General features: G+C 46.7%; 2 protein-coding genes across 2 annotated transcripts in view; one reads left to right on the forward strand and one right to left on the reverse strand.

Annotated features, from left to right (window-relative positions):
- Positions 1 to 19,973, reverse strand: part of LOC104694948 (phospholysine phosphohistidine inorganic pyrophosphate phosphatase) — a 72,592-nt gene extending 52,619 nt beyond the window's left edge. Inside the window, exons 1-5 of the mRNA XM_010408466.4 lie at positions 19,796 to 19,973; positions 8,515 to 8,702; positions 8,122 to 8,275; positions 5,939 to 6,002; positions 4,970 to 5,062 (exon numbers count right to left, since the gene is read on the reverse strand). Of these exons, the coding sequence (XP_010406768.2) occupies positions 4,970 to 5,062; positions 5,939 to 6,002; positions 8,122 to 8,275; positions 8,515 to 8,702; positions 19,796 to 19,917 (621 nt within the window). The 5' untranslated portion in view covers positions 19,918 to 19,973. The remainder of the gene's footprint in view (positions 1 to 4,969; positions 5,063 to 5,938; positions 6,003 to 8,121; positions 8,276 to 8,514; positions 8,703 to 19,795) is intronic.
- A 2,176-nt stretch (positions 19,974 to 22,149) lies between these two features.
- On the forward strand, positions 22,150 to 26,329 carry NKX1-2 (NK1 homeobox 2). The gene is given in 4 exon segments (XM_039553974.1): positions 22,150 to 22,182; positions 22,185 to 22,415; positions 22,417 to 22,657; positions 23,582 to 26,329. Coding segments are annotated over 4 exon segments (1,074 nt in total). The 3' UTR covers positions 24,151 to 26,329.
- The last annotated feature ends 714 nt before the right edge of the window (positions 26,330 to 27,043 follow it).

The following is a 27,043-nucleotide window of genomic DNA, read 5'->3' on the forward strand; positions in this document are numbered from 1 at the left end:
ACAGGATCTTCTCCCACGTATTACTGAGCATGTAAAGGAGATCTCAGGATAGACCTAAATTTTCTGAGAGAATTCATAAACCAAACTGAGCTACAAACGTGTAGCTTGTCCTGTACATAGTTCACCTTTCCTTACTACTCTTCCAAACCAGCAATCCAGCACAAAATGGGGAGAAAATGATGGGTTACATTTAAGTAATTAGTAAATAAAGCATGTAAATGTGGATAAGGAAAAGAGAATCATCCCACCGTTGCATACAGAGAACCTGGCAACACCACCCCCAGCCAACCACCATTACCAGTTCCCCCCAAGCTGCTCCAGGATATTTAATCACTGTCAACCATTGGCTTTAAGAGATTATAACCCCCTTTTCTTCCAAAATTCCTTCCACCACCTCCCTGAGGGTGAGAGGCAACAGAGCTGCACCACCTGCATGCCCTTGCTCAGCCCGAATCCTGACATTCAGGATGAGATTTCTGAAGCAAAGACAATTTCAGTCCTGTGTCCTCATAACCCTAAAAAGAATTTCCCCTGACCAGGGGAAAGGGCAGAGCAGGGCAGCCCACTAAGCACTTTCCAGCTTGCCAGGACTGTATTTTACCCCATCCAGGGAAGTTTTCCTGCAAGACTGGTGGCTCTGGAAGTGCAGCTGCAGCTGAGCAGCGATGCCTGTCCAGGCCAGCTTGTGGCACACACATACAGAAATGTGCTCCAGCCCCCAGGGATTTCACAGATTTACTATCGGTGAAGGGCAATAATCACTAAAGGAGGAGCAATTATTCCCAAATCATTTAGGATTTAAAAAATCATTGGCAAGAAGATAGAGGTCAAAAGGTGTGCTGTCAAGGGAAATAAAAAAACTCTACCTGTCAAACCTGGGTTTAACTTCCTCTCTGACTGCAATATGGTAAGAAGAGAGAGAAAGATATAAAACTGAAAGGTCACATACCCACTGAAAGCAGGAATTAAAAGATCTCCATTCGTGTTCACATTTTACACAGGGATCACACCACTTATCTGCTCAAGCCTTCTGCAGAAGTTTCTTTTTTAGATTGGTTACAAATTAACTAAAAAGAAGGGGAAAAATGCAGTGAGTCTCTCTGGGTTTTAAGACAAATCATCAAAGAATGAGGATGGGTGTAATTTCTATTTCCCTGAGCTGGTGAGAGGTGGTATGTGGTTGTACACACACAGTAAATAAAGCACATGTGAAAACACTGCTCTCAAAGGTCCCCATCAGACTCAGCCCAAAGGGGCAGTGAGAACACAGGAGATGAACATGACCTCCAAGAATTTAGGGGTGGGAAGGCAAAACATAATCCCCACAGTCAGCAATGCCACTGCTGCTGCCTGTGCCACAGACCCAGAGCTGCAGTGAGGTGAGCAGCCAAAACTAATAAATCTTTAGAGATGCTCTTGGGGTGCTGAGAGGGAACCTCAGGTAGTTTTTGTCTGCAGAGTTTCAGCATTCATTAACTGATCACAGAAAAATGTCTGATCGGAAAAGGAATCACAGAGTAAGGAAATGAAGGAGGGAGAAGGATGAGAACACCCTGATTTGCCCAGCCCTGCTTGTGTTGCAGGGCAGTGTTTACCAGGACAAGCTCAGATGTTTGGGAGGCTGGAGCCCATGGAGGATGCAAACAGAGAGATGCACAGAAGGCAGTGTGCTAACTCCACCAGAATATCTAGCACAGAGAATGCTTCCAGAGTCAGACATATTTATGCCTAAACAGATTTTTTGCTAGAGATTTAATAACCTTAATCAAGCTAAATGTACCAGGACTATAAAGAGATAAAGCTTATACACCAAACCTTGATTAATGTATTAAACCCCTTCACACAAGAAGTACAACAGATTTACTTTTCTCCCTGTTCTCCTTAGCCCAAGGAATAATCTCCCAGGCTTCAGGATCCCACATTACTGCTAATTTTAATCTTGTTTCTGTCTTAGAACTCCAAAGGTGCAGGGCCAGACAGCTCTCACTGAGCTTTCAGCTGGACTGAAGCTTGAAACTTCCCTTGGCCACTTTTATTTTGGGATGGAAGATCTTGCCCCATTGTGACTGGTGAGCAAGGAGGGGACACAGGCACAGGAGCAGGTCCCCTGTGCCACCCCCAGGTGACCTCCCTCTGCTCTCATGCACCACTAACTCCCACCTGAGACTTGCAGGTGGCAGGAATGGGAATTGCTGAACTACCAGTAGTTTATGGACTCCAGCACGACCTGCCATAACTCCCATTAAAACAGGATAATTTGCTACAGAGAGAACTTTTTATGATTATATAAAACTACCAGAACCTTAACATTATTTAGGTTTTATTGTAAAGCTGTAAAAATCATCCACTGTTACAGCTGCCTTAAAAACACATGAATTAGGCATTTCAGTAACCTTTAAGATGTGTTATTCTTTGTCATAGTACTGAATTGTCAGATAGGTCTGGTTACCTCTAAGAGGTTTAAATTTCCAATCTATTAAAGTAATACTGGCAATCTGTTATTTCTAGGCCATTGAGGAAAGGTTAAAATGAAAATTGGACTTTGGGGAGTTCCTCTTATTCTAAGTGCAGGCTGAAAACATCTCAGCAGCAGAAGGCAAAGTCAGGGTCCCAGTAAGAAGCAGTTATCAAGGGAAACGACTGCTGATAACTTTATTGATTAAAGCAGCTTGAGGAATTTCAGAATTGCCACTGTCTCAAATTACTGTGGTGAGACAGCTTTATTAAAAAGGTATTTTTCATTAAAAGCCAAGTGAAAGAAAATTGTAATATGTTTTCAAAAGCATAGCTCATCTAAAATGGTTTAATGATGGCATGGATTAAATGCATTCCACAAGTGGAATAAATTATTGGAATAAACATTTTGTAAAAGCAAAGGCAAGTAAAACCAGCCCCTGTCATGTCACTACAAATGCAGATTAAAATGGAATGCAGTGCATTACAGGAACTTACTGAAGTGAATATACTGAGGTTTTATTACCAGGTACCATGAACTAAACCAACCTGCAAATCCTTCTCCAAAAGTACATTAAAGTTGCAAGGTCAAGCACTCAAAAGTTAGGAAAAGATGTCAGAATTAAGGCAGTTTGCTTGGCTGTAATTTGTTCCTCCTACACATGTGTCAATCATGATGCAGGCTTTAACTCCAGCAGTGTGGATTATTTTTTCCATGGTAGAAAGCATGGAGTGACTGGTGCCATTATCCACTGCACTCCTTGGTTTGGCACACACTTCCTTCATCTCCAATCTCTCTGAGTATAAAATACTATACCCACATTAGAAAAAAAAAGCCAAAACTCTGACAAAATACAAAGATAGGCACTAGTAGCACCATGGCAAAAGCAGAGAATGAGTAAATTATCTCTCCTGGGATAATTCCTGCTTTTCTGTATCCAAAACAAATCCTCCTGAAGCTGATGGGAACCACTCACTGGGGCTCATCCTATGGGACCATTTTTGCCAGCCTGGTGATGCATTCCATCAGATTTGTTTCCTGGGGCAAGGATTTAGAGACAGGAGTTCTGGTGTTGCATCCCTGTAATGGTGCCTTCCCTCAGTGGTCCTGGCAGTCCCTGAGCTGGGAAAAAGTGTCTGAGGAAACTGCACCTCCCTGCCTATGCAAAAGGGAAAAACTCAGCAGTAACACCTTCCCTCCTACTCCTGCACCCCAATCAACTCTGAGAGGACACACAAACCTGTATTTGTGTGATTTACACAAAGTATCCAAGGGCTGAGCTCTGTGGCTTGTGGGTTTTTTTGTTCTTTTTTTTTCTCCAGATAGTTTTTCTTCCAATGCTACTCTGAGTCTGAAAAGGATTTTGGGGTTTGCTGGTTGGATGAATGGATTGAATGACTGCTGTGGCTGCACCTGGGATATTCCAGAGATAGTCCAGACTGGGCTATCTTGTTCCTGGGAAAATATGGACAGACTGAAGGGAGTACAGAAGAAAGCAGGGGGACTGAATGAAGGGAAGCAGCAGAGCTAAACCACACAGTTTAAGTAAAAAACAACTCCTGCAATGATAACAAGTCTGGAGATAACTGGATGGAGAAAATATTCAGGAAGGCAAGCAGTTATTTTGGTTGTTAACTAGAATAAAACTAGAAATAAGGAGATGCAGTTTAGAAGGGAAATATCCTGATAAATCTCAGGAAAAGCTGCCTTCCCACAAAACCCACTGGGCTGAACACCACCCTCAGGGTGCTGACAGTTGTTCAGCTCTCTGAAAACTACTCTGGACAAAACATTAATAACCGTGGAGCAGGGAACATTCCTGCATGGGGAAGGAGATGGATTAGATGGCCCACTAGGTCTTTTCCATCTCCCCACTCTGTAATAAAGCAAAACCCAAGCACACTCTGAATTACAGGGCCATAATTTCATCTCCAGGCTCCAGGGACCTACAAGCCACCCAAACTTTGCTCCTGTTGTTTATAATGTCACCCAAACCCCTCTGATGGAATTATTGTGTTGTAATTCACTGCTGTTTGTGAGTCTTCTCATACCCATCCTTATGTGCTGTGTGACAGAACAACAAATCAATAAAGAGGAGCTGGGAACAACTACAGAGAGGGGAAAAATGGGCTGTACTGAGGAAGCACGACACATTCAGCATGTTTCTGGAAAGGCAGGAATACAGGAGGAGGTTTGGGGTCAGTCAGTGCTTCCCATTAACCAAAATTACAAAATATTTTACTTCTGCCTTTCCCTTTTACTAAAAAAAAAAAAGGTAGTCAGTGTGACAGCACAGGAAATAAATGACATTTTGGGATCAATCCCACCACCCTGCAGCCTCCAAGCAGACTGCCAGACACTGGGGCACCTCTGTTGCCTCTGCCAGGCATTGAGTCCTGGTCACATTCTCCTTCAGCCTCTTTTGTAACTTTTCAAAGTTATAGCAAAGCAGGAAAAAGCACCAGTGAGCAGAAATACACAGCACAGCCCGTGGTCATGGCACCTCAACCTTACCTGCTCTGGTGGAACTCCCAGCTCTGCCAGGGCTGACTCAAAAAACCTTTTTGCTGGTTTCCCCACAACCTCAGCCTGGATATCACAAGCATACTGGGGAAAAAAAGAGAGAAACACAAAAAACGCTGATCAGAAAAGGATTTGTTCGACTCTATAAACTCCAGTTATAAAACCTTTGTGATTATGGAATTTTGCCCTTAAATAACACAATGGATTAGCAGGTGAAGGTAAATATCAGAGAATTTGGATAACAGAAGTGTTTGAAGTTCTCTGGCAGGGGAGAAAATGCTCTTGAAACACTTCAAGGTACAAATCTTTCACGTTCTCCATCACTGAGTAATCTTCAAACTCAGTTCCAGTACTGCTCATTTTGTTAAGAGCATGACTCTTACAGCAAATATCCTTTATATAAAACTATCAAATGCACTGGACGGCCCTAAAAGATTTACAGGATTTCTTCAAACACCCGATATAATTTTAATGATTCAAGTGAAAAACTGAGTTTCAAATCTGGGTTTTGAGAAGTTAACATTTGAAAAAGGAGATTTTAGAAGTTACGTTTTCCTGCAACTAAATATCAGTGCTATGTTGAAAAAAATTGTTTCTGGCTTGTTCCTAGACAAGTAAGAGCTTAGCAGGTAACGTGGACCTGAAGGTTTTTCCTGGGTATCCTGCACACAATATTCCACTTTTCTCTTTTCTGATTCCTCCTTTCAAGGGCCTCACTTGCATTAAAGGCACCACAATGGAAAAAGTTCACATTTTAAGTAAAACAAATTTAAACCAAAAAAGGAACAAAGGCAGAAAATAAATGAATCGGCCCATCTTTAGAACGCAGCAAATGAGTTTCAATGTGTGGAAACTCCCTCCACCAAGGTGAGTAATTACAGAAGATGACCCATATTTATCCCAGTTGCTCTTTTAACAAGGTGCACAGGGCGAGTAAGCATAATTCAAGCTATAAAATACCTCTAATGCCTTCATATATGCTCCAACATCAAGTTTCAGACCATCGGTTTCTTTATAGTAGCGTCTGGAAATGAAAGTGATAAAGTTCCCATGAAATGAAAACGCTGGCAGTTAAAGACAAAGAAACCACATTTTATTATTTCTGGGCCTTTATAGGTGTCCATATGGCTGCATAAAAAGTCAAGTAATCAGAAAATCCCACGCCTTGGTTTAACACCGGGAGTTAAGGAAAGGACAGGCTCAGGACCATGAAACGCTTAGGGGAAGGATCCCAGACCAGAAACCCATCTGGGAACAACTTCAGTGGTTCAAAGGGATTTCAGTGTGCTTAGACCAGGATGGACTGGGCTGCATTTTATTGCACAGTGACAGAGACCCCCTGGCAGGTAAAAGATGAGGGCTGGCACCAACCAGCAGCTGTGACCCTTCGCTGTGTCTGCAAGGAGACCCCAAACAGGATCATCACTGCTGTCTCAGCCCCCAACACAAGGAAAGCCTGTTTATCAGGGCTAAGAAAGCCCTCCAAGCTGAATTTTGTTCCTTCTAAAAATGCTCCCGTTGCCATGAAGCTCATGGAATTAGAAGGTATCTTCAGAGAGTTTTTCTGGAATAGCAATTCACATTCACACAGGTCTTCCAAGCTCTGAGCAGAGCAAAGATAGGTTTCCATACAACAGGAAAAAAAGGTAGGATGAGCAGTCAGCTAAGATTTTATGCCTTATCCTTCTGCCATTTTCGATTATTCAGCATAGCCTTCCTTTAAAATGACCACTTGACCTTTGCTAGAACAGCCATTAACCTTCTATAGTCTGGCGTAAACAGCTTAATTTTCTGACAGTGGCATGACAGAAGAAATTACAAAGCCAATTCCCACTCTCAGCCCAAAACAGATGCTAAATGTAAATCACTCCATTTCCAGGAGCAGGGCATTCTGCTTCAGTGACTCTGACACTTTTGTTTTCTATGGAATGAACTAAAACTTCTCCCAAAACCAACCTGCTGGCCCAAGGCAGGCACCTTGCTAAGGTCCACCCAGTCGTGCTGGTTCTGCAGGTTAAGAATGAAGCTGGGTTTTGTACGTGGCCCTTTGCATCAACGAGGCTTCTCCAGGCAGGAGAACAGTTCTCACATTTTATAATCTCCCTCCTTTGAGTTGAAGAACTCACCAGAGAACTTGTATTCATGCTACCTCAATGATCAGCCATTAAAAAACAATATGCTCTTGGTGAAAACTGAGTTCTGAATATCCCAAAATCTTTATTTTTTTAAATGAAAAATAATATTTCATAAAAGTAACAAAAAAGAGCTGTTTATATTAATGAATGACCAAATACTTTGACATGCACAGGGTACAAAGGCATTTTTGCATTGATCACAATGCAGTTCCTAAACAAAGGTTGATTCTATATTTAGTTTTGAAATATGGTATTACACAACACAAAATTTGATTTTTTTTTTTTATTTTATGTACATTAGCCATTCTCCTGTTGGCTGAACATTTTCTCCTCATCCTTCTGAGAAACAGTAAGGATTTTTCAGCCCTGTTGGAGGATTAGAGCATGAGTGTCAGGTAAGGCAACACAGTGAATTTAACTGCTCCTTCCCACTGATAAGTTCTCCCCTGCTGGATCAATAACCCACAAACTAGGAAGGGTTTTCATGCCCATTACAGTCTATTGAACCACTGAGCAAAGTTGTCACTGCACTTTCCCCAAGATAAATATGCACAGTCTCCTTTAAACCCATGCATCACACAACAGATAACAGTAACTCCTTGGAGGCTGTTGGGATTTGTCATTATTCAGCACAGGAATTAATAACTTCCTGCTTGAAATCTGTTTCTTTCACTATGAAAAATCATTTATATTCAGTTCAGAGAGGAACACGTGGCTACAGGCAGCAGTTAAACCAACAATTCTCACCTCTGAGATACTAAATACTCACTCACTTGGGGGTCACACACCAAAACCCAAACTCTCCATTCTTATGAGGTTTTGAGGCTCTCTTAAAGCAACAAAAGTCCTCTTCATTGACAGATCCTGATCAGATCAGGCTCTCAGCAGAGGCACACAGATTAAAAACTGAAAAATTGGTACTGTGAGTGCTCCCATTGTTTTTTGGCCTTCATTAAAGATATTATTAAAAAATGCAGAGACTTCAGACAGAGACAGAGCTTAACTCACCCTTTTCCAAGGGAGATCAAAACGGGCTTCTCCATCCCAATCAGAAGTTGGAAAGCCTTATTAAGGTTTGCATAGGTGAAGTTTTCTGCTGCATCTCCTAGAACCACGCAGTTCGGGTTTGTCTTATCAATCTCAGCAAACTCAGGGATAAGATCTACAGAAGGAGGAAAAAAACCACAAAATCACAAATCCCTCACCATTGCAGATCCCATGGAAGCGACGTAATTTCCCCAGATTTGTGTTTCCCTTCACTCATGACGATATATGAATAAATAAATAAATCCTGCTCTGAATCAAGCGCCCTTCAGACACCTATTCGTCCATCCTAAAGCAAAGAGGAAAACAGAGCATTTCCCCTCCCTCCCTCCCTGTGTCCCTGCAGTGCTGTCCCACCATCGTGCACCAGCAGGTGTGGCCTCAGGCCACGCTCCTTCAGCAGGCGACAGGCGGCCGGCGCGGGCGCCGTCACTTCGGCCACCGAGACGTCGAAGCCCATGGCCCGCAGCTTCCTCACGAAATTCTCCCGGGTTGCTTGGGTTTCGTTGGTGCAGAGCTGCAGCTTCAGCCCAGAGGCTTTGATCCTGTGGAGGAACAGCAGCAGAGGGGTTAAGGAGACAAAGAAAAATGAGATGAGAGTGTCAGTTCTGCGAAAAAGGTGAAGATATTCCAAACCAGCAGCAGGATCCTTTGCCGTAACCAGATGCAGCTGAAATCCTGACTCTGGGCACTGCAGCTGCCAGGTAGTTCAATGATGTGTTATCAACACTGGGGTAGATCCCCTTACACTTATCATTAAATCTCTCACAAAACCCCTGTGCTGTTACTTGGTGGGTAATCCTGAAAAAATCCGGCACTTCAAGGGATTCATTAGTAAATGTTTACAGGTAAATGGCTTCTCAGGGGATGAAAACATGGCCACGAGTGTCCAGAAACAAGGACATGGTTCCTGTGGGTCAGTACTCTGCAACAGTTGTGCTGTTGCCCCATTCCCTAAGTGTCCAAGGCCAGGCAGGACAAGGCTTGGAGCAACCTGGGATAGTGGAAGGTGTCCCTGCCCATGGCAGGGGCTGGAATGGGATGAGCTTTAATGTCCCTTCCAACCCAAACCATCCTGTGATTCCGTGAACCCCCTGCAAGCCCTCTGCCTCTGAGCAGCTCTGTTTCCTGATCCAAGCAGGTGACCTGCTGTGGATGTCCTCAAAAAGCCTCTTCCCCAAGATGAGCTGTCAGCTGTTTGGAGACCCAATGTGTTTCAAAGTGGCCACAGAAAATCAGAAACACTGAAAATGTACCACAATTAAAAGAAATACACATTTGCCTAAGGGACTGTCACTCAGCTCCTCTAATATGTGAAAATGCCTACTTTTTGTCAGTATTCATGTGAATTTGTGCATAATTACCTTTGAGGATCTGAGCTCATGCAGGTTCAGATACCTAGGTAAGTCTGGAACTAGGCTTCTAAATTCTTATAAAAATATGACTCTTCTTTGTATTAAAAAGAAAAAAGACTCTTCTCTTCAGGAATTCCCTGCATTGCTTCTCAAGACTACCATACATGCTGGGTGCATTTTGTAGGGAAGATGATCTCAATTGGTTGGTGTAAACACCAAAACCACTTTGAGACAACAGATCTGATGATGAACTTTCCATCAAAGGATTCTTGGAAATCCGGTCCTGACCCAGAGAGCCCCTTCTGCTCATTAAAACTGCATGCCAGTGTCTTCTCTAATAATGCTGGTGATTCATTTCTTATTATTTGTCTTTCCTAATCATAGATATGTGAATTATCAATTACACTTAGTGGTTAATTGCCCTTCATAAAGATAGCTTTTCTATTTTAAATTAGGCAGTTAATATATTGTAACTAATAGCATCCACTTGTACATTATAAATATATCTTCATTGATTGGAGCACTGAATGTGAGATTCACTCTCAAGTTAATGAAGCAATTGAGTGAAGAAGTGCAGGGTGTACCCAGGGAATAATTATTGTTAATGAATTATGATGTGACCTTCTCAGAACAATGAACAATTGGTGTGACAGTGGGATGACAATATTCCACATCTGTTATTCGAGACACGGTTTCAGCTGGAGTTAAAAAGCAAAGCAGTGTAATTTGGACACACAACAAACTTTAACAGAGTGTGCCGTGGTTAAAAAAAAAAATTATTCTAAATGTAAAGCCTCTCTGCACACTCTCAGGGGGAAAAAAAAATCCCATGATTCACAACTGCCTGGAAGTAGGCATTTGTTGAATTAGAATCTACTTTTTCTCTTCCTAAAGGTCAAAATAATGAATCCAGGGACAACACCAACAGACAAACCAGCAGCCTCACAGGTCAGCTTGGTGAAAGCATAGATTCAGTTTTCCTGTATTACAAACTTCACTTCTTTCTCAGCATTTTAGATGAAAAACAGACTGACATTTCTGAAAGGACTGACTAAAGCAGGAGGAGTCTGGACACTTCATGCCTTTGTGGCCACCAGCAATTACCACCCCAACAAATGAGCTCAGAAAATGTTTAGGATCAGGTCTACAGTGAGTTAGGCCAAGCTGGACAGAAAATGGGAGTCATCTGGTGACACTTGAAGAGGACTTCCAAAAATATCCTGGAACACTAAATGAAAGAAAAATCCACAAAAACTCTAGACAATACTTATTTCTCTAAAAATATCTTTCTGATGAAAAGCCACCTTTTCCTTCCCAGTTAACATCTCTAAAAAGACCCCCTGTAACCTCTCTGCCCAATCCTTGCACAGAACAGGCACACTCACCTGCACATTCAGGATTACACACAGACACACACTGGGATGAATCCACCCCTGGATGCTCAGCACAGGGATGGTGACCAGAGCCTGCAGGCCAGCAAACAACTATTAAATCAGAACTTAAACAATTAGGGAGAGCTTTTACCAACAGCTCTAAGTGGGGGAAATCCTGGCTCCAATCATGTTTATAGCAAAACTCCCCCTCGGTTTCCCTGGTCAGGCAGGTTTTGTACCAGGAGAAACTAAAAGAGGTGGCTTGAAGGTGTCTGCCAGGTGAGATGCTTTGTGATGTCCTATAAGATAAAGAGCAGGGGATTAGGTACTTGCAAGTACACAAGAATGGGGCAGTGGGAGATGAAATACACAACACACGTTTTATCGAGATCTCCAGCGTATTACAGATTTATCAGCAGGTCTGTTACAGAAGCACAGGCACACCCAGGAAAGCCATGCAATCAGGCCTTCAGCTGACTCCCACACATCATGGCCATGCTAAAGATCCCACTTGAACTCCATAAGCACCAGGAATTGATCCTGATTAGAGCACAAGGCGAGCACACGGACAGGCAGCACTGTGCAGGGACCCAGCATGGTCCAGGTAGTTGTGGACATCCCAAAGCTGCCTCTCCCTCCCTGTTTGGGGCCATCAGCAGGCTCAGCATCAGACAAATCCACTCAATTTCCAACATCAGTGCTCATACCACTCCTAATGCCCACAAGCAGGAACGGGGGAGCTTGATGAGCTTGATTTAACCTGCATGAGGGGAGAGCAGCTTCTGACCTTCCAGGGTGTGACAAATGCCAAACCCAGCTAAAGTGGCAAAAGAAACTTCTCAGAGCCCTTCTTGGAGGGGCTGGCAGAGCAGGCAGGGCAGCAGGGAGCAGATGGAAGGCTCAGTGTCCCCTCCAGCTGTGTGTCACACAGGCTGTGCTGCCAGTACCTGCTCTGCCAGGGAGCTGCCACAGCACACAGGCACTGAAGGAAAAAGTCACAAAAAGAAACTTCCAAGCCCCCAGTTAAAAGTGGACAAATGAGCACTGAGCTACCACACCAGCCTTACCAGAAGAGGGATTTAAGCCCACTCCAGATCCAAACAACCACTTGGTCACCCAAATGATCCCTAAATCTCCACCCAGGGCACCCACCTGGCTCCAGGCACGCCGTGAGCACCTGCCCAGGGGAGAGGCGGATGTGAGGGGTTTAATTTCAGCCCTGAGCTGCCCCTGATGCCTCAGCAGCTCTTTGAACTGACCTTTACCTCGTTCTGCTGGAGCAGGACACGGGGCTGAGTGACAATGTCCCACAATGCAATTACCATGCGTCAGATGAGCCGGTCCCTTACAAATCACCTCGAACTTTACACATCTGCTGGCTGTCAGCATCTGCCAGGCTCACTCACCCGAAAATAATGAAAAAACTCTCATTATTGTTCCATAACAGGTAAAGTGTTAGGACAATTATTAGACATCCTCACTGACCTTGTGCAGACTTAGCCAACTGCCCTTGCCAACCTTTATGGGCAGCCTTTGGGCACATAAAACACAAAACCTGGTTCTTTCAGATGATGTAAAGGTTGTGACACCCGTAGGAAAAGCAATGGTCCTGGAATCTGGGCTGGGAACCATCACTCCTTAAATTCACATTATCCTGCACATGGCTGAAGCGACTAAGGAAAAGGTATAAGGCTAAACTTCAGATTTCCCATCTTTCCCCACTGTCTTTTGCAGTGAAGGTTCTTCCTAAGACAGGAGCAGGGGGAAAGCCCTGCCCACAGCCAGAGGTCCTGTGCAGATGGGCGGTGGGGCAGAAAGCAAAACCCTGGAAGAGGCAACAAGCCTGAGCTTGGAGACTGTCCAACATCAACTTCAAAGGGGCTTGGAAATGAGCTACATGAGATTTCCAGAAATGGCTTTTTATCCTGCTTTTGGTTTTTCAGAGTGCTTTGGGGTTTTTTTTAATTTCAAAGAAAGCATGTTGAGCACTTTTGCTATTTGACTCTTTGGCATCAGTGGACAAATACCAGTGTGCTTCAGTGTAAACCTGTCAGCACTCTAATACTTTGTCTGGAACACAGGGAATCAACAGCACCTGCAACCAAACCACAAAGCAAAAGCAGGACTTGTGCAGCAACACCATCCTCCCACCTGGGCAGGGCTAATATTAGTGCCCTCTGCAAGGGCCAGGGTGCTGGTGCTCCAGGTAAAACATCTAAACATCTCCTGATCTTGCAGGCTTTTCCCAGGAGAACCTACCTCCCTGGGAGCATCACACACACCTGAGGATGCAAAAGGGTTTTCTGGTTCAGCACTGGCTCAGAGCAATAACCCCTTCTGGGGTCCAGCTGTGGAAATGCCTGCTGGGGGGACAGTACATTTGCTCTGCTCAAAAAGTGTATTTTGTGGCAATCATGTGCTATCTTCTCTCTGCAAATCTGTAATCCTGCCATTCCAGTGGCAAAGTCATTATTTCAGAAGCCTGGGGGAGGCCATAAGAGCCTTTGCCCATCCTTACACGGCACAAGCCTCTCCAAATTCCATGGAAACACTGAATTCCCTGCTGTTTTTAACTCAGTGGGTTCAATGCAACCAGAGGGCTGCAGATAAAACTCCAGGTTGTTCGTTCTCTACCCCAGTGCCCAAAACTTCTCGTTCCTCTGATTTCTGCCATCACAGCACATCCAAACTGCTTAAATCTTACTGTCACGTCTCTGATGCCACTTTGGTCCCCTGATCTCTGGTGCTTCCCTTCACTGATGTCCTGTCATTGGTCCTGAGTACAGCCAGACTCATTAAAGCCCTGGTTCTCTGGTGATCCAACTTTCTGCTCCACGTAGCAAGGCTGCCCTGACAAATCCTTACACATGGCACTTTTTGGCCCCAATCCCTCTTGCATTCCTGTGCCTGAAACTCATCTCTACATCTGCTATCTCCCGAGCACAATTTCCTCTCCAGACTCATATGGCTCACCTCTCTCTAAATATAGAAGGGGATAATTTGGAGGCAATCCAAAGGAGGGACTGCAAAAGGGATTAAAAAATAGGAGGGCATTACCTTTGCACATGAATAAAAGCAGATTAATAGGCACACATGAAGGAGCCACAAGAAAGAGGCCAATGTTACTTAAGGGTGGGCAAGGGTGACATAAGGAAGGGTGCAGTTATAAAAGTAAAGACTCTGGAAGCATCACTCTGAGACAGTGTTTGACAGCAAAAACTGGAAAAAAAAAAAATCACTAAATTGTAGCTGAAAGCACAATTAAAAACCCACCAGCACCTTTATTTAGGTATTTTGATAATGTAGAATTTTTCAGAGGTAGAAAGAAATCCTGGAAGTTGCACACTAAAACAAACACAAAGTCTGTGCTGTCATGAATTCTCTGCAAAGGCCGTCAAATACAGCTGGATACCAGAATTACTGCACAAATTATCCGGCACCATAAATCATAGTCCACCTCCCTGAAGAGCAGGGAGGACAACAGATCTGCAGGCAACAATGCACACAACAGAGAAATCTAGAATTCAGTATTTAATAAAAATAACATGTGCTTTTGAAGGGAATCTGCAGAAAGGAAGCACAAAGCAGAATATAAGAAAAATCTCTCTGGTCCATTAAGTTCAGTTACAAGATGCATTTAAGGCTGCAGATTACCAAATCAGCTTAATGTATTACACCTAAAAGACTTTAACCACATTGCAAGTGGTTCAATAAGTAAACTCCAGTAGACCTTAAGTAGCTGGTAAATCTCCACTTTGGGAGCTGTCAAAGAAAAAATCAGATCTTTGGGAATTCAGTCAGCATGAACGGGTCTGGAATATATTTATTTACATTAAGCAAAATCTTTTTATAGACAACATAGTGAATGCTACTCCAATAGCTTTCATTCTGTGCAAAAAGAGGGGTCCCTGCCTGTGGCAGGGGGTTGAAACTACATGATCTTTAAGGTTGCTTCCAACCCAAACTATTCCATGATTCTGTGAAGCTGCTAATTAAAAATTAAAATTTTTAATTTTTAAAACTCCATTAAAAATTAATTCAAAACCAAGTTATCTTTGACAGGGTTGAATTCTCACTTTGTACACAAACAGCACTTGTTTGTAAAGAAGGAATTCTATTTCTGAGACCCTAAAGGTTAATGATGTGCAAACTCCAAAAATGCAAGCACTTACTCCTGCAATTTGTGCAGATAGCAGGTGAGCACCCACAACTTCAGGGACACAGATCTTTTTAAAGAAATAATGAACACTGCTAATTAGGAAAGCAAATATGGGCTAGGAACACCCACTGCTCTCGGCACACTGAGACCACAGCTGATGTTACAAACTGGAGTGGAGCTGAGACAACTCTGCACCCACTGAGGATCAGTTCCTGGCTCCCTTTCTGGCTCTGCCAGGGAACAGCTACATGACAATAGAGAAGAGCTTCATTTTTTGTGTCTCTGCTGCTTCAGGAGGGCAGTGACACCTGGGTCACTGGGTTCCTTTGGGTAGAAAGCACAAAGAGAGTCAAGTACAAAAAACAAATGAACAGATATTTACACAAGAGTCTGTATAGTTTACTTGAAGGTCTCTTTCTAGGAGGAACAGCTCCTTTTCTATCACATGTCCCGAAGGCACAGCAAGCCTTGGAACTCTGAACATCTGCACAGCCTGTGCTAAGCCACGCTATCTGCTGTGATAACAAAGATTTCCTACTCCTTGTGGCACACACACTTCCAAAGGGCTCTTTGTGAGCTCCCAACTCGTCTGAACCCCCACACCCTGAATTGTTTTACAGTCCCAGTTCCGCTTGTTCTCCTCACAATCTTCTCCTTGTTAGACTCTCCAGGTATTTTATTTTAACAGGACTGTCCAGCTGCTCCCCAGCCTCCCTGCTCCCCAGATTTCCGCTGCCCTTTTCAAGGGCTCTGTACAAAGCTGTGCTAACAGATGCACTATCCCAGCCCAACAACAGGATGTTGTAAACGTCCAGCCACTGTGTGCTTTTCATATGGATATGCTAATGGACACACTATCAGCACACAGCTGTAAATGCAAATGCCAGAGCACAGCCTGAGCATCTTTTATGGATGTTTAACCACCTTCTGTCTTGTAAGGGACCAGCTCCCTGCTATTTGTAAGATAAAAAGCAACTAGCTCACCTCGTGTCAGTGCTGTGTAAATCGATTAAGACAATAACAGCACGGCACTGAGGCTCTGTTAGGGCTGGCTCCAGGAGAAGCCTTTAAGTCACCGATGGCCTTTCTGATCTTGTCCATGGGCTTTCAGATCTGCTCCAAAGCATCTGCCAGTGAACTGCACGCGCTGGGAAGAGATGGGTGGAGTTTTACTAAACTTTCTCAAAGATATGCCACAGTAAATTAAATAATCAATAAATATTATCTCTTAAAAGTTTAAAAGGATATGTTATCGAGCCACTTTTGGACTTTATTTTGCCACCCACTGCTCTAAAATCCCCACCTAAAGATAACAACAATAGTCCCTGGAGAATTTAGAGACATTCCTGGCTCCTGGGTTAAGCCAGGGGTGTCAATACCCTTTGGCACATGGGTGCCTGGCTGCCACAGGCTGGATGAGTAGCAAGGATCCAGATTCACCTCATCCCTTGGGCACAGGATAAGCTCTGCTCTGCTCAACAAACACTCCTGGAGTTCACCTTCTCAGCCTCCAACCCACCAACCCCCTCTCAGAGTGCACTGGGTCCTACACTAGTTCACAGGTAGGATTTATCAGGGCTGCAGGTACACCAGCAATAAATAAAGCATTCCCAGCTGTTACACTTAGCGTTTCACCACAGGTTATACCAACTATTGATGCCTTCCTCACGAGGGTCTCTACAGCACTGGGAAGTTACTGAATGTCACCTTGCTCAGGGTGTTCCAGTGTCCATCAGCTTCTCTGGCCATGTTTCTGCTCCATCTGACTGTAACGTTAGCTAAAAATAAACAAACAAGAGGGAAGCACCCCTCTGTAGCCATCACAAAGAGAAACCAGGCCAAATTCTGCTGGCAGAAATTACATTGCTGCTCTCTCAAACACCAACTCAAATAACTGCACAGCAGAATTCGGCTGAAAAAAAGAGAAATAATGCAGCAAATGTAGTTTTAAGAGGTCAGAATGGCTTCAGTCACACGAAACCACTGACAAATTAGTATGTTTACTTATCATTTTTATTGGAGTGTACTATATGTTGTTACACTAAGGTAATTGCTGTAATGGGGGAGATGATGTCTGAAAATAAGAGGTCAGCTGTCATGTTGTACGAGTCCTTATCTGTACTATGAGTTATCAAAATGGTGTTTAAGATTTCTGGTGGACATACATATGCACTAAAAGATGTTAGACAGTTTTTTTAGCAGAGGACCGCAGCAATTTGAATTAGTTATAAAATTCCTTTCTATATGCAATTTTGACTCTTTAATTGATTAAAAAAAAGGAATTAATTAAAAAAGAGCTCCTTTTAGCTTTGATCCATCTGCTTGAAACGACCCAGCTGTACTGTGATGCAGACACAAATATTAATGACCAACTGGCAATAGGATAATGAGTCAATAAAGATTTTAAATGGTGTGAGCCAGAACAATTACTTACCTAATAGGCAGATAAATAAGCCTACTTGACTTTACCCAAGGAAAATGATTATTCTTCACCACTTACATTGAATGACCTGAACAAAGTGGTTTGGTGGGGTTTGTTTTCCCTTCCTGGCACTTTTCCGTTCTGCTGTCCCCAGTTCCCACAGCTACGACCACTGCCTCTCCACTGCTCACCAAATCCTGCCCAAATGAGATCAGCCTTTCCTGCACAGCATTCCAGAGACAGCTGCTGGATTGCATCTCCAAACTCTCCTCAAAGACCCCTGCAGCCCCTCCTTCCACACAGGCAGCCAGGTCAGATTAGCTGCTGAGGGCTTCCTGTGACTAAAAAGGGCTTAGACATTTCCAGGACTTCCAGAGAAAGCTCATAATTTCCTACATTTAGCCCAAGGCCAGAGTTTTACTGTTGTTTCATCAGCATATTTCTGATGCTACTGTAAGTTAGACTGCAGTTTATGTGGCCTCCATGCAGGAGGTTTCAGCAAATGCAGTGACAAAGGTTATTAAATAACAGCCTGCAACCCGGCAGAAAACGAAGTTTAAAATCTAGGAGCAAAAAAAACAATGTCAAAAGCATCTGGCGATCCACAATACAGGTATTATTGAATATGTCCTGGTTTTTAAAGGAATGATCTGATCTCTGACAGCAATAATGCAGTTGTTGTTATTTATGCTTGGTTTGGCCATGCCTGGAGGCCTTGGCTATAATCTGGGCTGTCCCAGGCTGTGCTCTGCACATGCACAATCCCTTGAAAGAACCACATTCCACAGGATTTCAATAGAAACAACTTTTCCCTCTGCCTAGTTTCACTGAATTCCCTTGGAATGCTACTCTCCCCTTGGCTGTCCTGGCATCTGCAGCTTCCCCTGGCCAGCTGAGCACCACAAACTGGCCAAGAGCCTCAGTAAGCCTTAAACTTACTTCAAATATTGCTCTCTGACAGCACTGGGAACTCTGATCCATCTGATAACACCTCCTGTGCCTCCTACATGTGTATCAAGAAATACGAACAAAGACAGAACTATGCAAAAAAACCCCCAAAAACAAAAAACCCAAACAAACAAAAAAACCCCAAGCAGCAGAGTTCTGTTATTACCACTTCAATTGGATCATCTCCAGTTCTTCCTTTCCATGGTGGTTCCACCAACACTTAGGCACATATTTAACTAACCCATTATGATTAATTTACTGGTTTCAGTATTTCTTCCTGTGTATTTTCCTGCTCAATAGTGCACTTGTCTCACGTCTGTGCTGAGTGACCCCGGAGGACAGAAGCTGCAGAGGTGCTCACCAAGCAGCACTGTCAGTATTTCACATGGGATCAGAATTTAGACATTTAAAACATTTTAAGTGGGGTACATGCAGCAGCACAGAATCACAGAAAGGTTTGGGTTGGAAGGAACACTCAAGTTCCAATCCCCTGAAATGGGCACGGACACCTTCCACTATCCCAGGTTGCTCCGAGCTCCATCCCGCACTTGCCACGTGAAACAGATCTGGATTTTCTGCAGTGTGTGAGTGAAACACCACACACAGCCAAAAGGCTCTTCCAGAAATTCACAACCACACAATCAATACTTGTCTTTAAACAAAGTTCTCCCTGCGGCCACTGCTCTCCCCTGGCCCCATCCTGCTCCTCTGGTCAAGCAAGGCCAATACAGACACACTGCTGAGTCAACCTAATTAATCAAAGTTAGTTAAGTTAAAGTTACTTAGCTTGTGTTACCTTCACAGCATCACCCAGCTAAAAGTGAAGGAGTTCCCCACCTGTAGGCACTGGGAGTAGCTAACCAAGACCACGCTTTGCCTTTGAGTCACTTCCAAGCTGGGCAATCATTAACCCCAGCACAGAAATTCTCCATTACTGAGTTGCAAATTCCCTGCAAGAAGTCCCAGCTAATTTGACAGCAAAGTTAATCAATTTACAGAAGCTCTGTGTCTGTGTGGGTAATATTTAATAAACGCTTACCAGGGGATAGTGCCAGATCTCTCACCCACTGCCAGCTCCTGCCACATGTGCAGTGACAGCAGCCAACACAGAACCCCGCGCCGTGTGCCTCCTGCACCGCCCCAGCCTCCTCTCCCCATCAGCCCAGGCTCTGCGGGCTCCCTTCGCCTAAATAACCCTAAAAAGCACCAAGCTAACCCCCAAAACTCCCTTTTCCTGTCCGGGCCTTACACAGCACAGCAGGGGCTGGACTCCAACCACCTTTAGGAGATGCCCTTCGGTGCAGCCCCAAGCCCACGCCGCGCTTTGGGGACTCCCCCTCTCCGCGGGTCCCCTCCGGCCGCCTCCCACCCTCCCACCCACCTGCGCACGGCCTCGGCCGAGCCGGCGATGGGGACGCCGCCGTCGGCACCGCTGTCGTACAGGACCCCGCTGACATCGAGCAGCAGCCCCCGCACCGCCCGGGCCCAGCCCCAGCCCGCCATGGCCGCTCCGCTCCGCCCGCCCCGCTCCGCGCCCGGCGCTGCCGGGAAATGCAGTCCCGGCCTCCGCTCCGCCCCGGGAATCCGAGCCGCTTCAAACGCCCGGGGCACGGGGAAAAGCTCGGAGCAACTGCGGCTGCCCCATCCCTGGAAGCGTTCAAGGCCAAGCTGGGTGTGGAGCAACCTGCCTTAGCGGGTTGTATCCCAGCCTATGGCAGTGGAGTGGAATTAGACGATCTTTAACGTTCCTCCCAACCCAAAGCATTCTATGATCCATATGACAACCAAGAAAAAAACCTTCCACTGACTCATCGTATAAAGAATTTTACAAACACAGATAAGATTTTATCAGCTGTGTTCCAGCTTTACAGATAGTATTTTTTTCCCCCAAATATCTTCTCCTCGCTAATGCCATCAATAGCACACCACGACTGCCAGAATGTATAAGGAGCTGTGGGGGAATTATAGTCCATTTTGTTTTAAGAAAAGCAGAGGAGCCTTGGCAGCATTGATTTGCATCACCGCTTCTGGAATAGCCTCTGGCTTCTCCCTAAAGATAATATCTAAACTGTGAAATTCATTAAATAGACTCAGAAATGGATCAGGTTATTTAAAACAACATTACTAATGGCACAATATCTCAGCTGTCTGCAGCGATAGTGAACATTGTCTTGGATAGTGTTATCAGTCCAGGACACCCGCTATGAATATTGATCCACAGCTTGTTACAGCCATCACTTGCCGTCAGGACAGGTCAGGGTTGAAACCCACCTAGCATCAAAGCAATTTAAAGACAGCACTTGGGCTGAATTTTAATGCCTGAGCTGGGAAACGGACCAACTTCAGAGTGCTGGAACTAATCCGCGAGTGTGTGCCTTTCCACATGCATGTATGTTTGCAGGTTGTGTGTATACACATGTGAAGATGATGATATTTGAAGATGTCTGCTAACTCACAGATTAATCTCAGTGCTGCAATTTGCCTTCTCAGCTCCCACAGACCCAACAACTCAAACAGAAGTATTTATAGTCTCACATATACCAGATTTTTTGCCTAGTTCACCACTTCCTGCATCCCCAAAACCAAGCTTTAGCCACCTTTAGCCTGTGTGTGTGAAGTCCTCAGGCCAGAGCTCCCTTTTCTTCTACATTCTTGTGGTAGTCTACCCCAGAGGCCGGTGCCAAATGGGCTCTTGGATAATTAACACAATTTCAATCACATCTCCCTTGCACATCATCATCATCTCCTCTTCTTGCTCTCCCCTTATCTTAAGGCCTATGCCAAGAATTATTTGTGAGCCCAATTCTGCTGAGGCTTAGACAGCTGTGAAGAGAAGGAGGGCTGTGCTCTGCATCGTTCCATAGGAATAGAAGCAGGGGGAGTAGCGGATTCCTATTGAAGGCTGCCTGCCCTGCCTGAAGGATGCCTTTCCCTAATCTATCTAATGATTTGTGGCACTGCCAAATGCTGAACTACTAAGGAGAGGGAAAAGCATCCCCTGAACAGATACAGGTGTGCCAAAATACGCTGCAAACACGTTTTCAATAAGCAGGGCTGGCTAGAAGTGGTGACGGGGCTGGTGCACGGTGGGGAGGCTTGGCCTGCTGTCACCTACCCTGTCCCAGTTATAGGTATGAACAGGCAACAGAGTGTTTCCCCCCAGGACAAGGAGGGTTGTTCAGGGGTTTGCTCAGGGGGCAGGAGCTCCTCCAGCATAGGCAGGCCTCAGTTTCCCTCCATACTAACTGGGAATAGTGTGAACACCACGGGTGAGTTGCAGGAGTTTGGCCCAGAGTCTGAACCACACTGATTCCAAGCTGTTCCCAAACAAAAAGCTGCTCGTTTCTCCCTGAGGACCAGGCAATAGCTTCACATCTCAAACAGTGGCTGCTGGCACAGGGAGCGCCTGGAGCTTGGATCCTGCCCAGTGCAGCAGAGGGATGCAGGAGCCATCCCTCGTCTCTGGGTGCCTCTGAACACAGGGCTCACCCCGCTGGACCCGCACGGAGCGGGGGAGCTGCAGGTGGCTCAGCAGAGGGTGAGGGGACAGGCGCAGTCGGTGGCTCTCCGGGCCCCGGGGAACATTAGCTGCCGTCGGTGCAGCCGCATCTCTGCTCCGGCAGAGGACCCGGCTCTGGTGCCAGCTGCTCCTGGCCGCCCCCGGCCCACCTCTCTGCGCGTTTCCCCCCCAACCCGGGGCAGGTAACGGGAAAGCCCCGTCGCCGGGAGGCTGGGATGGAGGGAGGCGCCCGCTGCGCCCCCGCGGAGCCAGCGCGGCGGGGAGGGGGCGCGGGGGCGGCGTGCCAATGGCTGCGCTGCCCCCTCCTCTGCCCCCACCCCGCCGCCGGCCCCTCCGCCTCCCCGGCCGACCCTCCTCCCCGCCGCTCACTCCGCGCCGCCAGCGCCGAGCGTGCGGCTCGGGAGCGGCCCGGCTCCGCGCCCGGCGCTGCGCTCCGCCGGCTCCGCGCTGGGAGCCAGCAGGTCTCCGGGAAGCGCGGAGGGTGGGGTGGGATGCCGGAATGCCCGGACCGCGGGGCCAAGGCGGCCCCCATCCATCATAAAATCTCCTTCTCCATCTTAGACATCCTGGATCCCCAGAAATTCAGCAGAAGACGCGAACCGGCCGCGGGGAGCTGGGGCAGCGCCCCCCGCTCGGGCGAGCGGGAGAAAAGTTTGGGAAGAGTTGAAGTAGGAAAGGACGCTGCTGCTCCCGGCAGCGGGAGGAATAAACTAGAGGCACATGGTAGGAACGCGCTCGAGTTTCTCCGGCCGGCGCTGGCGGGGGCGCGCAGGTGGAGGCGCCGGCAGACGGGGACCCCCGGCCCCGCGCCCGGCGGGACGCGCTCCCCGCGCGGGTCCCGCAGAGGCGAGGGAAGGGGGGCTGGAACTGGATTTTAAGTCTTGATGATGCAAAGGGAAAAGTTCTCGATATCCGTGTGCCCTGCCCGGCTCCTGGAGTGCGGAGCATCCTCTGCCGCCCGAGCAGGAGGGCGCACATCAGGGCGCGCCGCCGTCCCATCCCGGCGCCGGACGGCTCTTACCGAGGCACCGCACGGGTTTTTCCCCCAGCAAGGGCGGCCCCCGGGCGCTCTTTCCCCGGGGCCGCAGCGGTCGGCTGCCCCGGCCCGCGGGACGGCCGGCTGGGTAATTGCTCAGCCCGTCCCCACCGGAGGATGCCTTAGCTCCCGGTGATCGATATCCTATTACCGACTCCCGCCTATCTCCTGCCCGCAGCTTGCAGGTGCCCACTTCAAACCTCCTTCCCCCGGCCTGATCCTAATATTGTTCGATTAAAACTTACCTTTAATAGATGACATCTATCGATCTGGCCCTCGCAAATCTGAAACTCCATTAGCGCAGGGATGGGGAGGGGGGGAGGGGATTTATTTCGCTTCAGAAGGGGACTTTAATAACTTCTTTTTTAATTGGTAAGAAATCCATATCGACGGCTCCCCCCCCCCCCGCCGCGGATGCGGTGGCACAGCGGGGGACGCGGGGGGGTCTCTGGCACGACGGGCGGAATTTTTCTCCCCTTTATTTTATTTTATTTTTAATGATTACTCTTATGTTGGGGGGAGGGAGGGATGTGGGAGCAGAAGCGCGGGGTTCGGAGGGGGGCCGGGAGGAGAGTGCGCTATCCCCTGACGAGCCCCGCGATCTCACCTAGATGTGCACGCCCCGCCGGAGAGCGGCGCCGAGGACGCGGGGCAGGAGCGCGACGAGGAGGACCCGAGCGGGGACGGGACCGGCACCGGGAGCCCGCCCGGGCCGGAGGAGCCGGGCTCGCCGCGGAGCGCCCGGCGGCGGCGGGCAGAGCCGGGCTGCGGGAAGCCGCGGCGGGCGCGCACCGCCTTCACCTACGAGCAGCTGGTGGCCCTGGAGAACAAGTTCCGAGCCACGCGGTACCTGTCGGTCTGCGAGCGCCTCAGCCTGGCGCTGTCCCTCAGCCTCACCGAGACGCAGGTGAAGATCTGGTTCCAGAACCGCCGCACCAAGTGGAAGAAGCAGCACCCGGGCGCCGACGGGGCGGCCCCCGCAGCATCCCCCGCGGCGGCGGCGGGCGGCGGCAGCCCCAGCCCGCCGGGCCCCGCCGCTCTGCCCTTCCAGACTTTCCCTTCCTACGCCGCCGCCAACGTGCTGGTGCCGCCGGCCGCCCCCTTCCCGCTGGGCGCTGGCCCCGTCGCGCCCTTCCTGAGCCCCGCGTACCTCGGTCCGTTCTACGCCCCGCACCTCTGAGGCGGCAGGGCCGGGGCAGTTCCCGGGAGCCAGGAGCGCACCTCAGCCCTTCTGACCCAGCGGGGAACACCGTCATCGCTTCTGCTGCTTGCATGGCGATTAGAAGTGTAAGAAAGTTGATTTTTCCTAGGCGTCACGGCAGCATGCTTGACTTTGACACACAGAGAAAAAAAAACCCCACTGTAACCACTGGATTTTATTAGCACATTTGAGATGTAATTATAGGTGTTGGAGATGGGAAAAGTAACGCTCTTACACACGCCTGACACTAATTCCCTGCAGATTCTTCTCCAAGTTCATTGTTAAGATGCTCCTCGTTGCTGTTCGGCTTGCCAGCACATGTCTGAAGCCTCGAGGGCTCGGGAGCTGTGGCACTCGTTAGCACTGCAGTGATCCTGATGCTGATGAGGGTGCAGGCGGCCGTGTCGAATCCCAGGGATGCTCGCCAGTGAAGACGTCCCCAGGCTCTGACTGTGCTCATGGGACTCTACTGAGCCCTGTCTGACCCACGTTTCATTATCGTTTCTGAAAACTGCCAGTCGTGTTCTTGGCACCCTACCTGGAGGAGAGTTTTTGTTTGGGAAGGTGCAGGAAAATGCAGCTCCATGTCATCAAGAGACAAGAAGGAAATCTGCCTGGTCAGTGGGAAAGAGTTCAACTGCTGCTCATGTCCATGGCCTCTCTTCCTTTCCCTGCAGTTCATTCCCAGTGACTTCACAGGTTTTGGATAAGAAGTCTAAAGATCATTCTTTTTGCAGAGAACAGTTGTTCTTGTAATAACACAGCATTAGTGCCAAATGAGGCAGAAAAGCAAACATAAATCAGAGAAAATTATTACATTATTCATTTCTTTAAAAATGGGGCATTTGTGGTAGAAAGTAAGTAAAACACAGAATTTCCAGCATGCTGAGACCTATTTTCCATAACAGAGAAACACACGCTTTTTCTGGTTTTGCTTTTTGGAGCATTTGTTAGAAGGAAAATCACATTTCATTTTCATCGTTACAAGCACCGGAATGAAAAGGAATTTTAGCTGGGGGCTCATCTGTCCCTGAACAGACGGGAAGTAATTGGTTTAAAAAAATCTGTTTCATGCAGTTTTACAAATTATTACAACACAGTATTCCAGACTGTATCCTCTTGGTCTCTGACAATGCTTTAAAGTACACATTGGCTCTCCAACCAAAAAACGTAGCTCATAAATCCTATCTAGCTCTTGTGATGGTCTAAATAAAAAGAGTTTTTAAATTATTCCCCGTTTAATTGTTTTTAATTGTCCTTGGATGAAGCACTGTCTTCTTTGTGGACTATTTGCCCACCTGGTGTGGATCTTGATGGTCCCTGTGTTGCATGTCAGTGACTGTGGGTGATACTTCATCTCCTCCGGGCTGGCTGTGAGGAGATGATTGATGGGACAAGCCTCTCTCGCAAAAATCACCCTCCTGACTTCCAGCTTTGCAGGGATCAAGAGTGTGAGAGCCACAGGCCTAAGCCTGGGCCAGCTGAAATGACCTGAGGTTGTCTTTCCACAGTGAGAGGAGGAACGCAGTGTCTTCTCAGTGATTTGCAGAGCTATTAACAGAATACAAAGTTCACCTCAGGTCACAGGTTTGGAAGTCATAACTGCCGTATGAATTTGTTTACTTGCAGGTTAATTAAAGTAACCTTTTAACCTTAATTTAAGTTAGAGTTACAAAAGACGGGGTCATTTCAGCTGCTTGGGGTGCATCCAGAGCTGCCTTCCTTTCTGGCCGGGCAATCAGCAGTCCCTGGAGTCTGAGCCATCAGGTCCCCCCACTGCTGACAAACTGTGGGCAGTTAAGAGCTCAAGCCCTGCAGGAAGGGAAAGGCATTCCTGCAGGCTGGTCTAGTCTATTTTCTCTGCCTCAAGTTAGGACTAACTAGACTTAAATCCTCTTGACTATTCATGGCCTCCTACTTGTGATTGTCATCCATGTTCATGCAAGAAAGAGGTCTTGATATCACTTTTCTGTCACTCTAAGAGGTTCCCAGAGCATGATACAGTTGGTTACTCACAGTGTACTGAGATCCCTGGTAAAAGACAGGCTTGTGCCCTGGTATGGTCATATGGTTACTTCTTTTCCTTAAGAAGTGTAAATCGTACCAAAAAAGCCAGGAAATGTTACAAGTCAAAATAAATAGTATAAATTTTCTCTTCCTTTAAGATGTGGTTTTTGCTGTTCATAAACCTTTCAAGTCTCTGCATTGCCAGCAATTTTGCCTTTGCCAAAACTGCGTTAACTGTACAGGAAATTTCAGTTCCTATGCAAGATGCTCTAGCCTTTCTATTTTCCTATCACCCTGTTTAGTCACTTCTAGCCCAGATTCCCAAAAAATGTTTTACGGTTATTTCCAAAGAATATAGCAGTCATGGTCTCCACTTTGCATGACTTGCACCTCTGCATAGCATTGGAAGGGGGATACAAACCAATGGGATGCAGATTTTGTGGCTCTGATCTTGGGCCACCAAAGCTTTCCTGGCTAAATGCTTCCAAGCCCTTCGGACAGACCCTTCCCTCCCTGCTTTGTTGAGTGGGGGCTGCTTGGGTCGGTGATTCTTGTTAGGGATGTGGTGACTGGGAACTTATTCCAGCTGAGGTTCCAAGCAGTCCTGGGAACAGCACTCGCTGTCAAACATTGTGTTGAACGGATGAGGCCATTTGCACTGGTAACACTTCTGGAAATGCCCCACTGAGTATCCATTATCTCTAACAATTCTGAATAAAGATTTGTGCAATATTTTCAGGCATAGACAGAAATTGACTTTACCCACAGCTGAATATAGATGTTAAAGGGAATCACATGTAAGTCCTATGTGTAAAAAGGAAAAAATGCATCTATATTAAATTAAAAGAGCTTTGAATTCAAATGA

Source organism: Corvus cornix, chromosome 6, assembly GCF_000738735.6.
Source record: "Corvus cornix cornix isolate S_Up_H32 chromosome 6, ASM73873v5, whole genome shotgun sequence".
Taxonomy (NCBI): Eukaryota; Metazoa; Chordata; class Aves; order Passeriformes; family Corvidae; genus Corvus; species Corvus cornix.